The 17,393-nt window shown below is 47.6% G+C and overlaps 1 protein-coding gene across 2 annotated transcripts in view; it reads left to right on the forward strand.

Moving 5' to 3' along the window:
- aass (aminoadipate-semialdehyde synthase) overlaps positions 1-17,393 on the forward strand; it is a 147,802-nt gene that overhangs the window by 52,132 nt on the left and 78,277 nt on the right. For both annotated transcript variants that reach the window (XM_086008794.1, XM_086008793.1), the window contains exons 9-12: positions 10,219-10,346; positions 12,319-12,467; positions 15,569-15,691; positions 17,199-17,310. In XM_086008794.1, coding sequence (XP_085864920.1) covers positions 10,219-10,346; positions 12,319-12,467; positions 15,569-15,691; positions 17,199-17,310 — 512 coding nt within the window. The remainder of the gene's footprint in view (positions 1-10,218; positions 10,347-12,318; positions 12,468-15,568; positions 15,692-17,198; positions 17,311-17,393) is intronic.

The raw sequence follows: 17,393 nt of genomic DNA on the forward strand, positions 1-17,393 counted from the left end.
TGCTGTGTGTTGACTGAACTCGGGATTGTTAATGCTGTGTGTTGTCTCAAGTTGGGAGTGTTAGTGCTGTGTGTTGCCTGAATTCGGGATTGTTAGTTCTGTGTGTTGTCTGAACTCGGGTTTGTTAGTGCTGTGCTGTGCGTTGTCTGAACTCGGGATTGTTAGTGCTGTGTGTTGTCTGAACCTGGGAGTGTTAGTGCTGTGCATTGTCTGAACTCGGGATTGTTAGCGCTGTGTCTTCTCTCAACTCGGGAGTGTTAGCGCTGTGCGTTGTCTGAACTCGGGTGTGTTAGCGCTGTGCGTTCTCTGAACTCGGGTGTGTTAGCGCTGTGCGTTGTCTGAACTCGGGTGTGTTTTAGCTGTTTGTTGTCCAAACTCGGAATTGTTAGTGCTCTGTGTTGTCTGAACTCGAGATTGTTAGTGCTGTGTGTTGTCCGTACTCGGGAGTATTAGTGCTGTGCGTTTTCTGAAGTTGGGATTGTTAGTGCTGTGTGTTTTGTCCGTACTCGGGAGTTTTAGTGCTGTGCGTTGTCTGAACTTGGGATTGTTAGCGCTGTGCGTTGTTGACCTCGGCAGTGCTAGCGCTGTGCGTTGTCTGAACTTGGGATTGTTAGTGCTGTGTGTTGTCCGTACTCGGGAATGTTAGCGCTGTGTGTTATCTGAACTCGGGATTGTTGGTGCTGTGCGTTGTTTGAACTCGGGATTGTTGGTGCTGTGCGTTGTCTGAACTCGGGATTGTTAGTGCTGTACATTGTGTGAACTCGGGTGTGTTAGCGCTGTGCATTGTCTGAACTTGGTTGTGTTTTAGCTGTGTGTTGTCCGAACTCGGAATTGTTAGTGCTGTGCGTTGTCGGAACTCGCGATTGTTAGTGCTGTGTTTTTTTCTGAACCCGAGAGTGTTGGTGCTGTGCATTGTCTGAACTCGGGATTGTAAGTGCTGTGTGTTGTCTGAACACGGGAGTGTTAGTGCTGTGTGTTGTACGTACTCTGGTGTGTTAGTGCTGTGCATTGTCTGAACTCGGGATTGTTAGTGCTGTGCGTTGTCTGAACTCGTGATTGTTAGCGCTGTGCGTTGTCTGAACTCGGGAGTGTTAGTGCTATGCGTTGTCTGAACGCGGGTGTGTTAGCGCTGTGCATTGTCTGAACTCGTGTGTGTTAGCGCTGTGCGTTGTCTGAACTCGGTTGTGTTTTAGCTGTGTTTTGTCTGAACTCGGAATTATTAGTGCTGTGCGTTGTCTGAACTCAGGATTGTTAGCACTGTGTGTGTCTGAACATGAAATTGTTAGTGCTGTGTATTGCCTGAACTCGGGATTGTTACCGCAGTGCATTGTCTGAACTTGGGATTGTTAGTGCTGTGTGTTGTCTGAACTCGGGATTGTTAGTGCTCTGTGTTGTTGAAGTCAGGAATGTTGCCTTGTGTGTTGTCTGAACCCGGGAGTGTTAGTGCTGTGGGTTCACAGAATCACAGAAACCCCACAGTGCAGATAGAGGCCATTTCGGCCCATCGAGCCTGCACCGACACATATCCCACCCGATCCCCGTAACCCCTACACCAACACATATCCCACCCTATCCCCGTATTTAATCCCCCTAACACTAAGGGTCAATTTATCATAGCCAATCAACCTAACCCGCACATCTTTGGACTGTGGGAGGAAACCGGAGCACCCGGAGGAACCCCACGCAAACACGGGGAGAATGTGCAAACTCCACACAGACAGTCACCCGAGGCCGGATTCGAACCCGGGTCCCTGGCGCTGTGAGGCAACAGGGTTGTCTGAACTCGGGAGTGTTAGTGCTGTGTGTTGACTGAACTCGGGATTGTTACTGCTGTGTGTTTTCTGAACTCGGGATTGTTACTGCTGTGTGTTTTCTGAACTCGGGTTTGTTAGTGCTGTGCGTTGTCTGAATTCGGGATTGTTAGTGCTGTGTGTTGTCTGAACTCGGGAGTGTTAGTGCTGTGTGTTGTCTGAACTCGGGATTGTTAGTGCTGTGTGTCGTCTGAACTCGGGATTGTTAGCGCTGTGCCTTCTCTCAACTTGGGTGTGTTAGCGCTGTGTGTTGTCTGAACTCGGAATTGTTAGTGCTGTGTGTTATCTGAACTCGGGTGTATTAGTATTGTGTGTTGTCTGAACTCGAGATTGTTAGTGCTGTGCGTTCCCTGAACTCGGTAGTGTTAGCGCTGTGCATTGCCTGAACTCAGGCGTGTTAGTGCTGTGCGTTGTTGAACTCAGGATTGTTACCGCTGCGCCTTGTCTGAACTCGGAAGTGTTAGTGCTGTGTGTTGTCTGAACTCGAGATTGTTAGTGCTGTGTGTTGTCTGAACTCGGGATTGTTAGCGCTGTGCGTTGTCTGAACTTGGGTGTGTTAGCGCTGTGTGTTGTCTGAACTCGGGACTGTTAGTTTTGTGTGTTGTCTGAACCCAGGTGTGATAGTGCTGTTTGTTGTCTGAACTCGGGAGTGTTGGCGCAGTGTGTTGTCTGAACTCGGGATTGTTAGTGCTGTGTGTTGTCTGAACTCGGGAATGTTAGCGCTGTGTGTTGGCTGAACTCGGGTGTGTTAGCGTTGTGCGTTGTCTGAACTCGGTTGTGTTTTAGCTGTGTGTTGTCCGAACTCAGAATTGTTAGTGCTGTGTGTTGTCTGAACTCGGGATTGTTAGTGCTGTGCGTTGTCTGAGCTCGGGTGTCTTAGTGCTGTGTGTTGTCTGAACTCGGCAGTGTTAGTGCTGTGCTTTGTCTCATCTCGGGATTGTTTGTGCTGTGCGTTGTTAAACTCTGGTGTGTTAGTGCTGTCCGTTGTCTGAACTCGGGATTGTTAGCGCTGTGTGTTGTCCGTACTCGGGAATGTTAGTGCTGTGCGCTGCCTGAACTCGGGATTGTTCGCGCTGTGCGTTGTCTGAACTCGGGAGTGTTGGTGCTGTGCGTTGTCTGAACTAGGGATTGTTAGTGCTGTGCGTTGTGTGAACTCGGGTGTGTTAGCGCTGTGCGTTGTCTGAACTCGGAATTGTTAGTGCTGTGTTTTGTCTGAACCCGAGAGTGTTAGTGCTGTGCATTGTCTGAACTCGGGATTGTTACCGTTGTGCATTCTCTGAACTCGGGATTGTTAGTGCTGTGTGTTGACTAAACCCGGGAGTGTTAGTGCTGTATGTTGTCTGAACTCGCGATTGTTAGTGCTGTGCGTTGTCTGAACTCGGGAGTGTTAGCGCTGTGCGATGTCTGAACTCGGGAATGTTAGTGCTGTGTGTTGTCTGAACTCTGGAGTGTTAGCGCTGTGCGTTGTCTGAACTCGGTTGTGTTTTAGCTGTTTGTTGTCCGAACTTGGAATTGTTAGTGCTGTGCGTTGTCTGAACTCAGGATTGTTAGCGCTGTGTGTGTCTGAACTCGGGTGTCTTAGTGCTGTGTTGTCTGAGCTCAACAGTGTTAGCGCTGTGCATTGTCTGAACATGAAATTGTTAGTGCTGTGTATTGCCTGAACTCGGGATTGTTACCGCAGTGCATTGTCTGAACTTGGAATTGTTAGTGCTGTGTGTTGTCTGAACCCGGGAGTGTTAGTGCTGTGTGTTGTCTGAACTCGGGATTGTTAGTGCTCTGTGTTGTTGAAGTCAGGAGTGTTGCCTTGTGTGTTGTCTGAACTCGGGATTGTTAGTGCTTTGTGTTGACTAAACCCGGGAGTGTTAGTGCTGTGTGTTGTACGGACTCTGGTGTGTTAGTGCTGTGTGTTGTCTGAACTCGGGATTGTTAGTGCTGTGCGTTGTCTGAACTCGGGAGTGTTATTGCTGTGCGTTGTTGAACTCGGGATTGTTAGTGCTGTGCGTTGTCTGAACTTGGGATTGTTAGTGCTGTGTGTTGTCTGAACTCTGGTGTGTTAGCGCTGTGCGTTGTCTGAACTCGGTTGTGTTTTAGCTGTGTGTTCGAACTCGGAATTATTAGTGCTGTGCGTTGTCTGAACTCAGGATTGTTAGCGCTGTGTGTTGTCTGAACTCGGAAGGGTTAGCGCTGTGCGTTGTCTGAACTCAGGATTGTTAGCGCTGTGTGTGTCTGAACTCGGGTGTCTTAGCGCTGTGTGTTGTCTGAGCTCAGCAGTGTTAGCGCTGTGCATTGTCTGAACATGAAATTGTTAGTGCTATGCGTGTCTGAACTCGGGAGTGTTAGTGCTGTGTGTTGTTGAACTCGGGATTGTTACCGCTGTGTGTTGTCTGAACCCGGGAGTGTTAGTGTTGTGCGTTGTCTGAACTCGGGCGTGTTAGTGTTGTGCGTTGTCTGAACTCGGGATTGTTAGTGCTTTGTGTTGACTAAACCCGGGAGTGTTAGTGTTGTGCGTTGTCTGAACTCGGGAGTGTTAGTGCTGTGCGTTGTCTGAACTCGTGTGTGTTTTGGCTGTGTTTTGTCCGAACTCTGAATTGTTAGTGCTGTGCGTTGTCTGAACTCGGGATTGTTAGCGCTGTGAGTCTCTGAATTCGGGTGTCTTAGCGCTGTGTGTTGTCTGAGCACAGCAGTGTTAGCGCTGTGCATTGTCTGAACACGAAATTGTTAGTGCTGTGCATTGCCTGAACTCGGGATTGTTACCGCAGTGCATTGTCTGAACTTGGGATTGTTAGTGCTGTGTGTTTGAATCCGGGAGTGTTAGTGCTGTGTGTTGTCTCAACTCGGGATTGTTAGTGCTGTGCGTTGTCTGAACTCGGGATTGTTAGTACTGTGTGTTGTCTGAACTCGGGATTGTTAGTGCTGTGCGTTGTCTGAACTCGGGATTGTTAGTGCTGTGTGTTGTCTGAACTCGGGATTGTTAGCACTGTGCCTTCTCTGAACTCGGGTGTGTTAGCGCTGTCCGTGTTCTGAACTAGGAAGTGTTAGCGCTGTGTGTTCTCTGAACTCGGTTGTGTTAGTGCTGTGTGTTTTCTGAACTCGGGTGTATTTGTGTTCTGTGCTGTCTGAACTCAGGATTATTAGTGCTGTGCGTTCTCTGAACTCGGTAGTGTTAGCGCTGTGCATTGCCTGAGCTCAGGCGTGTTAGTGCTGTGTTTTGTCTGAACCTGGCAGTGTTAGCGCTGTGTGTTGTCTGAACTCGGGATTGTTAGTGCTGTGCGTGTCTGAACTCGGGAGTGTTAGTGCTGTGTGTTGTCTGAACCCGGGAGTGTTAGTGCTGTGCATTGTCTGAACTCGGGAGTGTTAGTGCTGTGTGTTGTCTGAACTCGGGTGTGTTAGCACTGTGCGTTGTCTGAACTCGTGTGTGTTAGCGCTGTGTGTTATCTGAACTCGGGATTGTTAGCGCTGTGCGTTGTCTGAACTCGGAAGTGTTGGTGCTGTGCGTTGTCTGAACTTGGGATTGTTAGTGCTGTGCGTATCTGAACTCGGGATTGTTAGTGCTGTGCGTTGTTGAAGTCGGGTGTGTTAGCAGTGTGCATTGTCTGAACTCGGGTGTGTTAGCGCTGTGCGTGTTCTGAACTCGGAAGTGTTAGCGCTGTGCGTTCTCTGAACTCTGTTGTGTTAGCGCTGTGCGTTGTCTGAACTCGGATGTGTTTTAGCTGTTTGTTGTCCGAACTCGGAATTGTTAGTGTTGTGTGTTGTCTGAACTCGGGTGTATTTGTGTTGTGTGTTGTCTGAACTCAGGATTATTAGTGCTGTGCGTTCTCTGAACTCGGTAGTGTTAGCGCTGTGCATTGCCTGAGCTCAGGCGTGTTAGTGCTGTGTGTTGTCTGAACTCGGGATTGTCAGCGCTGTGCGTTGTCTGAACTCGGGAGTGTTAGCGCTGTGTGTTGTCTGAACCTGGCAATGTTAGCGCTGTGTGTTGTCTGAACTCGGGATTGTTCGTGCTGTGTGTTGTCTGAACTCAGGATTGTTAGTGCTGTGCGTTGTTTGAACTCAGGATTGTTAGTGCTGTGCGATGTCTGAACTCGGGATTGTTAGTGCTGTGCGTTGCCTGAACTCGGGATTGTCAGCGCTGTGTGTTGACTGAACTCGGGATTGTTACTGCTGTGTGTTGTCTGAACCCGGGAGTGTTAGCGCTGTGCGTTGTCTGAACCTGGGAGTGTAAGTGCTGTGTGTTGTCTGAACTCGGGTGTGTTAGCGCTGTGCGTTGTCTGAACTCGGGTGTGTTGGCGCTGTGTGTTATCTGAACTCGGGATTCTTAGTGCTGTGCGTTGTCTGAACTCAGGATTGTTAGTGCTGTGTGTTGTCTGAACTCGGGAATGTTAGTGCTGTGCTTTGTCTGAACTTGGGATTGTTAGTACTGTGTGTTGACTGAACCCGGGAGTGTTAGTGCTGTATGTTGTCTGAACTCGCGATTGTTAGCGCTGTGCGTTCTCTGAACTCGGGTGTGTTAGCGCTGTGCGTTGTCTGAACTCGGGTGTGTTTTAGCTGTTTGTTGTCCGAACTCGGAATTGTTAGTGCTGTGTGTTGTCTGAACTCAGGATTATTAGTGCTGTGCGTTCTCTGAACTCGGTAGTGTTAGCGCTGTGCATTGCCTGAACTCAGGCGTGTTAGTGCAGTGTGTTGTCTGAACCCGGGAGTGTTAGCGCTGTGTGTTGTCTCAACTCGGGATTGTTAGCGCTGTGCGTTGTCTGAACTTGGGATTGTTACCGCTGTGCGTTGTCTGAACTCGGGATTGTTAGCACTGTGTGTTGTTTGAACCCGAGAGTGTTAGTGCTGTGCGTTGTCTGAACCCGAGAGTGTTAGTGCTGTGCGTTGTCTGAACTCGGGATTGTTGGTGCTGTGCGTATCTGAACTCGGGATTGTTAGTGCTGTGCGTTGTTGAAGTCGGGTGTGTTAGCAGTGTGCATTGTCTGAACTCGGTTGTGTTTTAGCTGTGTGTTGTCCGAACTCGGAATTGTTAGCGCTGTGAGTTCTCTGAACTCGGTAGTTTTAGCGCTGTGCATTGCCTGAACTCAGGAGTGTTAGCGCTGTGCGTTGTTGAACTCGGGTTAGTTCGGGCTGTGCGTTGACTGAACTCGGGATTGTTAGCACTGTGCATTGTCTGAACTCGAGATTGTTAGTGCTTTGTGTTTTCTCAACTCTAGATTGTTAGCGCTGTGCATTGCCTGAACTCGGGATTGTTAGTGCTGTGTTGTCTGAACTCGGGATTGTTAGCCCTGTGCGTTGTCTGAACTCGGGATTGTTAGCGCTGTGCGTTGTCTGAACTCTGCTGTGTTAGTGCTGTGCGTTGTTTGAACTCGGGTGTGTTATTGCTGTGCGTTGTCTGAACTCGGGTGTGTTAGTGCTGTGCATTGTCTGAACTCGGGATTGTTAGTGCTGTGCGTATCTGAACTCGGGATTGTCAGCGCTGTGTGTTGTCTCAACTCGGGGGTGTAAAAAGCTTCACTGCAGTGCTGCCTGCCTCCAGCCTGAAGCCACTGACTAGATCAAATGGCACATTCTGGGCAGAATGCTGCATGACTGGTGTCCAATTACACCTCCCACTTCCCTGCATTGCCTGCACACCAGTCGACATGTTCTTGCCAGCAAACGCAGACTTTTAAAAAGTTTGCTTTGCACCGATTGCAGTTTTCATTGCAACCAGGATGATGCCGAAGATGGTATGAGACTGTCTGGATCAGTGGTCTCACTGCAGCCTCGGAAACCTCTGCTGGGCTGGTGTTGCTTCATTTAGCCTGCACCTTTTGCATAAACTGAAAACTGCGTTACACAGCAGCAGATAATGAGCAGCGTAACTGCCTTATAAAGCAGGGTGACCGTATTTTCTAAACCGAATCTGGGGATACATAGGGTGGGAGCACAGCCAAGTAGCCAGGATGGAAAACGTAGGTTGCACCGTGCAGTGAAGCAAAATTTTGATGCACACTGAATCTGCAATAAGCAGCGCCCGAACTTTCCAGCTGAATAATGCGGCCGCTGTTCACAACATCTGCCGGCTGCAATCAATTCAATTCAATTCAAATCGCTTTATTGGCATGATAAGGTACATCTTATGTTGCCAAAGCATCGAAAAACATTTATGGTTGAACACATAAACGCAGATCTATTCATACAGTGTATAAACAGATATATCCCTGAGTGTATAAATATACATTTGTATAATTTGTATATACTCTTTTCTTAGGTTTACTGGTTGTCCCTCTGTTTATGGCAAGCTGTAACATAGTGCGCCGCTAAGGTTACACAGTTTCTCTGTTCCCCTAGTAGGTATGGGAGTTTTTGGTCGTCATTCAAATTTCTGAATTCAGGGCATATTTGTGTGAATTTTGGGTAGAAATTATCCCTTATGTCCTGATAGTTTCCACAAGCTGTGAGGAAGTGCATCTCTGTCTCCACCACTCCCTGACTGCAGTGAGAGCATATCCTGTCCTCTCTTGGCAGCCGGGTCTGTCTGTGTCTGCCTTTTTCGATGGCCAGGCTATGTTCACTAAGTCTGTACCTTGTCAAGGTTTTTCTCAGTTTGCTATCCTTTACCATGGTCAGGTATTCAGCCATGTTGTATTGTCTGTTTAGGGCCAAGTAGCAATTGAGTTTGTTTTGGGTTTTTGTTGTTTCTGCCCAATAGGACAGGTATTTTTCCTTTTCCTTTTCCTTTTCCTCGCCACCCCACAAAGCCCGACACTCGCCCACACCATCCGAGGTCACGGAGTGCGCTCTAATGCGGCTCCTGGGACATGCCACGGCCTGGCTCCAGCTGCCACTCATTATTCCGGTTACCAGCGGCCCCCCGTTACTTGGGCATATTGGCTCCGGGGCCGATTTCTCTTCAACTGAATTTCACAGGACTGACCAGTGATTCGGTTGCGGGATGGGGGGGCGTTGGGGGTTGGGATGTTGGTAGGCGGGAGGGGGCGGAGCATGCATACTGCGGCCACCGAGCGATCTCTGCAGAAATTAAAGTCCCTCAGTGAATTCGCCCTTTCTACTGGTTGAAAACAGGAGATTGACATCCCTCCCACCAATCGGAACCCGCCCGCCGCACAGCCCTGCCGACTTTATTGACTGACCGCAGGGCAGCTCGGGCTCACATTGCTTTTGATTTGAACCCGCAAGTATTCGGGGGTGAGTTTCCTGGACTGGGGACTCTTTCGGGGATTTTTGTCTACCCGGGGACTGTCCCTGGAAAACCAGGAGGTATGGTCACCCTATTATAAGGTGGAAATTGGGTTCTGAAATACAATTTAACAAAAAAGTTATTGTCCATTTATTGAAAGCACTCACCTGTTCCAGAGTTGTTAAAAGAAACCACTAATCCTTTGTCTGCTGGTATAGACTTATGCTTTGTTTTAGACAACTGACAATAGGATATATTTGAGCTTGCATTACAAACCTTGGTTGTTTGAAGCCAAGTTCTGAGGTAGTTTTGTTGTACCAAGAACTGGTCAAATGACCATTTTCCCCTTATCGTAACTGACTGGTGTAAAGGAAAAGGCCGGGGGAAGGGCACAATACAATGAGGTACTGACAGGTATTACCACAGGGGACAGGATGTGCCCTTGTGCCCATAAGCAGATCAAGCTTTTGCTGGTTGGAAAATGTCCTCAGCAGACAATATACAGGAAACTCTTTGTTATCCGGCATCTACGGGACCAGGATGGTGCCAGTTGATTAGAAATTCCGGAAAACGGAGATGTATACCTCCCAAGGTACGAGAGCACAGGTGCAGGAACCCTGGTTACACGGCCACTTGTGCAGGAACCCCGGTTACACGGCCACAGGTGCAGGAACCCCGGTTACACGGCCACAGGTGCAGGAACCCCGGTTACACGGCCACAGGTGCAGGAACCCCGGTTACACGGCCACAGGTGCAGGAACCCCGGTTACACGGCCACAGGTGCAGGAACCCCGGTTACACGGCCACAGGTGCAGGAACCCCGGTTACACGGCCACAGGTGCAGGAACCCCGGTTACACGGCCACAGGTGCAGGAACCCCGGTTACACGGCCACGGGTGCAGGAACCCCGGTTACACGGCCACAGGTGCAGGAACCCCGGTTACACGGCCACAAATCTACAGTAAAACTTAGCTGAACCTACTCCTGAATTTTGCCGTTTAAATGAGAGTTTCCTGTAAAAGAGAATGGCTAACTCCCCCCCCCCCCCCACCCCCCTCAGTCATGAAATGATTGGTACTGTGGGGGAGGGGTGAGCAATAATTATCAAAATGGGCAAGTGGGGAGGGAATATAAATGGTGTTCAGATTTGACTGTTCTTCATTACAAATAACAATAATTAAAGTATTGTGAGCTCTTCTGCAGTTTGGTACTAATTGTTCGTCATTAATTGTACAGATCAAAGCAAGGTTTACGGCACCGTTCTCAGCCGCCATCACCATGTTGTTCGAAAGAGTGATGGGAAATACGATGCTCTGGAATATCAACATCACCCTAACTTATACACCTCGCGTTTCAGCACAGACGTAAGAAACCATGATGCACTTGTTTTGTGTAAAATAATAAACTCCGTAGAACGTGATGTAAAAATTCATTCGTCACTGGAGTAAAGATTTATTTAAAGGGCTATTGTCCTCCAGATATCTAAGCTCAGTGTCCTCACAGGTCCCTGTTTATAGTCAGTCACTGCCACGTCTAAGCTAAGTCCATGTTTGATGATCAGCAGAGAGAAAAACCTCTCTTGCATTTTGTTAGTCCACCGGGAGACGATACTGTTCAGTGTTGTGTTTAGCCGTGAAATGACTTGGGGATTCTGCCAGAGTCCTGCGGAACCCACCGGAAGACGGCCGGGACCTAGCTGTGGCGGGTCTCTGCTGTTTCTGGAATTTACTGGTGGCCTGGTAAGGGCCGGAACTTCTGCCCGCCCTTTACAAAGCACATGTCATCAGGATGCGACCTTGGAGGTCGGAACCAGCTTGGGGGGCTCCTTAAACTGGGAGATCCCACTTCACGGCACTCTCGGGACCCAGTGTAGGACTGGGGGCTGGTGTACCGGCCTCCAGATGGGTAGAACTGGGACCCACCAAAGTGGGTCCTGGCCAGCAAAGTGGCCTGGATCCCTGAAACCTGGGCAATTTTTTTTTTGAGTTTGGGACCAGCCCCCTTACACAAGGGTCTTGGCAGGGCGAGTGGGGGGGAGTCAGGGGGGTGGGAGCTGGGCAACTTTCCACCCGCTGCCCACGAGGTGGCTGGATTTTTCCAATTGAATGAGGCAGGACATGTACCCATGCCAGTGAGATGCCCTCCCACTGACCACACAAACTCTGGGCAGGATCAGCGCTGGTTGGCACCAGCGGGCACAATCCCATCGTAACCACTGGAATCACGGCCTGTACATTCCCTGGGCCTTTGTTTTCATTGGGCATTGACGGCGCTAATGCCCAGTTAAGGCTATTTGATGGCCAACTGTTCTGCAGATACCGGTGTCTATTTTCAACACCTCTGGGTGAGGATCTGGTCAACAAGGCAGTTTATTTCCCAGCCAAAGTTCAGTTGAGTAGCACCATGTTGAGTGAGCAACTGAAACCCACCCTTTGGGAGCTGTTCTACTCATCTGGCATGGTGTCCCTCTCGCATCGCATTTTGTATCTTTATAGTTCACCTGTTCTGTCCAGTTTACTTGCAAGGTCATCAGCAGACGTCAAGTGTGCCTGTGATGTTAACATCAGGCATAGTTAAATCCACGCTTCTCACCTAGCTAGAGAAAGATGGTAAATTGACTTTCTAATGCCGCTCTATGACCGATTTTATTTGTTAATTTTCCATTTAGAATTTAACATACAAAAACATATGAACATATGAAAAATGACAGACAGGAAAAGACCTAATGGTCCGTCCAGCCTGTCCAACATAACTGTGATGTCTTGTGCACCACAATGTATAGACTCTTCATCCCACCCAAAACCATGTGATCTCCTGGGAGAGGCAAAAAAACAGATTAAAAACCCAGGCCAATTAGAGGGAAAAAAATGGAAAATTCCTCAGGTGATCGAAACTAGTCCAGGAGACCACTCTGGCACTGATTAACATAACAGGATACCTACCTCTTGTGCAAGGTGATCTCCGCCCCAGCTGGAAACAGGCCCAGCACTCACTTGTAGGAACTCAGCGAATCAGCATTCACTGCACACGCCAGCAGCCTGTTCCACTATTCTGAGAAAAGAACTATCTCCTGACATCTAACCTATTTCTGCCTTTACATAACCTGAGATTGTGACCCCTGGTCCTACTGAACCTATTTAGTTGAAACAAATTGTCTACACAAACCCACGCCAATCCCTTCATCATTTTATAAACCTCGATCAAATCGCCCTAAATCTACGCTTCTCTAAATGTGTCGAGACCCAGCTCGTTGAGTCTATCTTGGTAACTAAAATGCTTTAAACTGAGAATGCTTTAAGCTCTTAATGATGCTAAAATGTCCACACTATTTTTCAGATTGCACCATTTACCACTTGTTTAGTGAATGGTATTTACTGGGATCCAGATACTCCTCGATTACTTACCCGATCGGACGCCCAGAATTTGTTGGCATCGGCCAAAAGTTTTGACCCAGCTAGTGATGGTTGCCCAGAATTACCACACAGGTAGGTTTGATTATAAGTGGATAATATAACAAGTATATATTTAACTTGTGTTCATAATGAGTTGTATCAGGGCACTTTCCATTGAAAAATATGTACACAGAAAGATTCCCATTTTCTTGGTACAGTGTTAAACGGAGCAGGTTCGAGGGGCCATATGGTCTATTCCTGCTCCTATTTCTTATGTCCTATTTCTTATGTGGCTAGTCTTCTGATCATATTCCATTATACAATGTAGTTTATACATTTACGGGTAAATTCACTGATCCTGCACTCCTGGTGAGGAGACACGTTTCAAACGAGCATGCATCTTAAGGATCGCCGTACCACAATGTTGTTGCCCTTTCTCCAATTTGTGTTGATCTGTGAATTTACAGGGAACAGGGATTTAAAATGAACGGCTACATACCTTTGCAACCCACAGAGACAAAATATTGGATGCCTCTGGTACAGTAATATGGAATGGAAGCACTTAAATGACTGACATTATCATACAAATGTTTAACATATTCTTCTGTTGACAGTTTTAATAGAGGCATTACTCCATTTATTTTAAACAGGTTAATGTCTGCATTTAAATAGTAGGTAAAGGACCAAGAAATCGTAAGCTTGTTGGGCATACAGTAATGTGAAGGCCGCAGTGATTGGGCTGGATTTTCCAAGCTCCGAGGAGGCGGGCCAGCCAGTAAATTTGGAGAAAGTGGGGGCGGATGGCAAAGCCACCCCCATCCCACCTCCGTGCCCTTTTGCCAGGAGGTGGGAAGATGTGCAGCTTTGGGTCCCATCTCCTGGAGGCAGGAAAGGCATTTAATCCTTTTAACTGCCTGTTAACAGGCAGAAAAAAGGATTAGTGCCATTTTACCTTCACAGGTGAAGGCTTCCCGACCTCGGAGAACCCCGCCGGGTTGGAGGAGATGTGGAGGAGGTCTGCAGCGGTCGGAGGCACCTGGAAGTAAGATGTAGAGGTGAGTGATGGGTGCAAGTGTGGAGTGGTAAGTATGCAAGGTGAGTGATAAGTTTAAAAAAGTGTTCACTTACCTTGTTTTCTTCCTACAGCCTTTAGCCGCGAAGGATCGGGAGAGCCGACATCCTGCTTGTCAATTTCACAGAATGGCTGTTGGAAGCTCCGTTCCTACAGCCATGTGAAATTTACAAAGTTGAAAGGTTTGATGAGTCCTCAACACAAGGACTCATCAAACTAAAGAGAATGTCAGTGTTTGACAGCTTCACCAAGCTGACATTTCTTCTTTGAAGAAGTCTTGACAGATAGCATGTCTGACGTTGACGTGATCTGTCAGTGACTTCCTCCCTAATTGGTCTGCTGAGCCCGCAGGGCGGGCTTAACAAGCTCAATCGGGAAAATCCCTCTGGTTGGTCAGGCGAGGATGGAGGCGGGACATTGACACGACAAGCAGCTGTCCCGCCTCCAACTCACCTCCATTCATAAAATCCAGCCCATTGTGTTCATTAACACTTCCACAGGGTGAGAGTTCAATATTATCCGCTTCCTCACAACTACCATTAGAGTGCAAGAGGGTCACTTATAATAATGGCCCGGAATTTGCAGTGGGTAATAACAGCGAACGAATAGCGTTCACCCCTTTGAAATTCACCCCTTTGAAATTGACCGCAACTTCAGGATTCAGCGCATGCGCATCCAAACGCGAAATTCCTAAAGTTGTGGTCAGTCATTCACTGCTCCGACACTGGCTGAGCTGTGCGTCACCTGCTCCCCCCTGCTCCCCCCCCCCCCCCCCCGGGCAAGCCGGCAATCAGTGTAATCAGTGAAACTGAGGAAAACTTGGGCTTTTCTGCGGTAATATCGCTGTTAAATACCCCATTAAAAGTTAGACCATTTTGGATTAGGTGGAACTGGGGTTTTAACAGCGTATTGACTGCGAAACAAAGGTTATGGCCCTGAACAACTCATTTTAACTTTGTGGTGTGTCAAATTTATCCATTTTAATAAAATTTACAAATTTTAAGAAAATTAAAAAAATATATATACTATTTAGAAGTTTGTTCAGCTTTATTTCAGGTTTACCTTTTCCCTATGTGACAGCCCCAATCTTTGTTTTGCTCTCCATAACATTTTTTAAAAAGTTAGAATAAAAGGAGCTTATTCACTTCCTGGTTCCCGGTCTGTGAGAATTCTGCTTTGTGATTGGCTGCTTCGACGGCTTGTTGACGTCACAGCAGCTCGCATTGGGGATTCGCCATTAACTTACACTGATCTCAACTGAATGCTGGAAAAGCCGAACATCTCGCCACAGAGCAGGCGAGATCTTTGTGGGAAGCTTTCTTTGGGGCCAGCGGCAAACGCCTTAGATTTGCCACTGACCGCAAACTACGGGCCAATGCATTGAGAGCCACATCCTACAAATGCTTCATAAATTCCACTCTTCCCTGGGGGGTGGTGATTGTCATGGGTGAAGGCCATAGAGAGCATGAAGAGACTCAGAATTCCTGCAGACTAAAGGCCTACTGACAGGAGAACAAGTCCCCCTCCCAGTCAGCAACAAGTCACTGCCAACTGCAGGAAGATGGGTTAAATAGCTCCCCACCCCAACCAAACCCTGAGAAGTGGAACATCCCTCAGCAAACGTAGGTAAAACATTTTGGGGGAAATTGCCAGTTGGAACAGGTAATGTGTAGATTCTATCTGAAAGCACCAGATAGCCTGGAACTCTTTCCTGGAGGCTCACATAACCCAAACAGCCCTGCCCATACTCCCACACTCCTTGGGGAGGTGGGTGAGTGGAGTTGTATGAACTGTGGCCATAAGCCATTAAGGATTTTCTTCCATTTGATTGGGCCACCAGAACAGTAGCCCAACTCCTTGGAACCCTTGCAGTCTCTGTGACTCAGCTTAACCCGAGGGATCCTGCCAAATGACTCTGACGCTCCCCCCCCCCCAACAAAAAAAGCATGTGGTTCTCAGTGTGCAATTAACTGTACCAACAGCCTCAACAACTCGACATGTTCTGAGTACCGTGCAATAAAATTGCAGCAATTCCACTAAAATGCACATTTCCTTTCCTCTGTTCTCAGTTTGTATACGAGTATCATATAACATGAGGTGTTGTATTGTGCCTCTTTTCTAGGTTTTTGGCAATCTGTGACATTTCTGCTGACACCGGTGGCTCCATTGAGTTTATGACTGAATGCACGTCCATTGACATGCCATTTTGTATGTATGATGCAGACCAACAGGCTATTCATGAAAGGTAGGGTTCAGTACATTAAGTGCACCAGATCGCATTCACGAGCTTCACACAGCATCAATTCAGTTGTTTTAACTGACTGTTTCAAGCCAGTCGCTATGTTTCTATTGGTATTTGGTACTGATAAAGCGTATGGGCCGTTTTTACATGTAGGGCTTCCATTTAAAATAAAAACTTATACTTTTGGAGTTTTGAATCATATAGCAATATGATTTTGATAAACCTGTACACAAGTGAGACTACATTGTATGTGTGAGAATTTACAATATTGGGCCAGAAATTCAGGTCGGAGGCTTCCCGCGGGTGCAAGCCCCCGACCTGCACTTACCTAGCGCACCGGCCGTTGTGCTGTGGGCCCGCGTGGGATTCCGATCCTGGGCCTCCTCCAGCTGTCAGTGTGCAGTGCTTGCGTATCCCAGGGGCGCAGTTAGTTCGAAGCGTCCCCTGGGATCACGTGGGCCATGGAGAGCCAACCGTAGCAGGGAATCTCTATTCATAGATTTGACAGGAAGACCTGTCAAATATATGAAATAGAGATCGGCCCCAAAACATAACTAAAACTTCAAATAATTTTTTTTTTAAATCACATTTTTAAAATAACAAATTACATAAAATAACTATTTTAAACAATAATTTAAATTTTTGAAAAAATGAATTACAGTTTTTAACGGGGCTAAAATAAACTTACCTTTCTTTAAAGTATTTAAAAATAATAAACCTGTGGAAAAAATGTTTTAATTTTATTTAATTCACCACTTACCTTGTTAAAAGCAGGCCTTGCGACTGCTTTTTAAAAGCGTAGCTGCTGGAGACTTACCCTCCCGGAGAAACCTGCAAAAAAACGGAAGTTCCAGGCGTATGCGCTGCCTCTCCGGCGCACGCGTTCGACCAGTGAACCCCTTCTTTCAAGGGAACAGAAGTTCCGGTTTCCCGCGCATGCGCAGTGCATGCACGAAACCGGCACTTTCGTTGGGCCTACGCGCGAGTACCCAGCGCGTTCTCACCCATGGGGACCTGAAGTTCTAGGCCATTATTTGTGTCTGACGCAGTTAGTAACATTCAACAACAACAGCTTGCATTTATATAGCGCCTTTAATCTTGTAAAACGTCCCAAGGCACTTCACAGGAACAGAATCAGACAAAACATTGACACCGAGCCAAAGAAGGAGACATTAGGATAGATGACCAAAAATTGATCAAAGGCCTAGGTTTTAAGGAGCATCTTAAAGGAGAAGAGAGAGGTGAAGAGGTTTAAGGAGGGAATTCCAGAGCTTAGGGCCTAGACAGCTGAAGGCACGGCCAACCAGTGGTGGGGTGAAGGAAGTCGGGTGCACATCATCCATTCATTTGAAGTTAGTGGATGGAAAATGATGGTGAGCAAGCCCGTCATTTCCTGATTTACGCTCACCGAGAAAATCCTGAAATGCAAACGGTCCGTTCTGTGAAGCAAGATTTTCCCCTGCAACAAATGTAGCTTTATCACAATTTGTATAATTCTCTGCACTTGCAGCTTAGAAGGCAACGGGATCTTGATGTGTTCAATTGACAACCTGCCTGCACAGCTCCCAATAGAGGCTACGGACTATTTTGGAGACAAGCTTTGCCCATATTTATGGGAGATGGTAAGATGCATGGTGGTAAGGATGGTATCTGTGGAGCATTTAGCCAATGGCATTTGTTGGTGATCTTCTACTTCGCCCTTCCT

This window comes from Somniosus microcephalus, chromosome 16 (assembly GCF_052327205.1).
Source record: "Somniosus microcephalus isolate GS21.2 chromosome 16, FLI_Smic_1.0, whole genome shotgun sequence".
Taxonomy (NCBI): domain Eukaryota; kingdom Metazoa; phylum Chordata; class Chondrichthyes; order Squaliformes; family Somniosidae; genus Somniosus; species Somniosus microcephalus.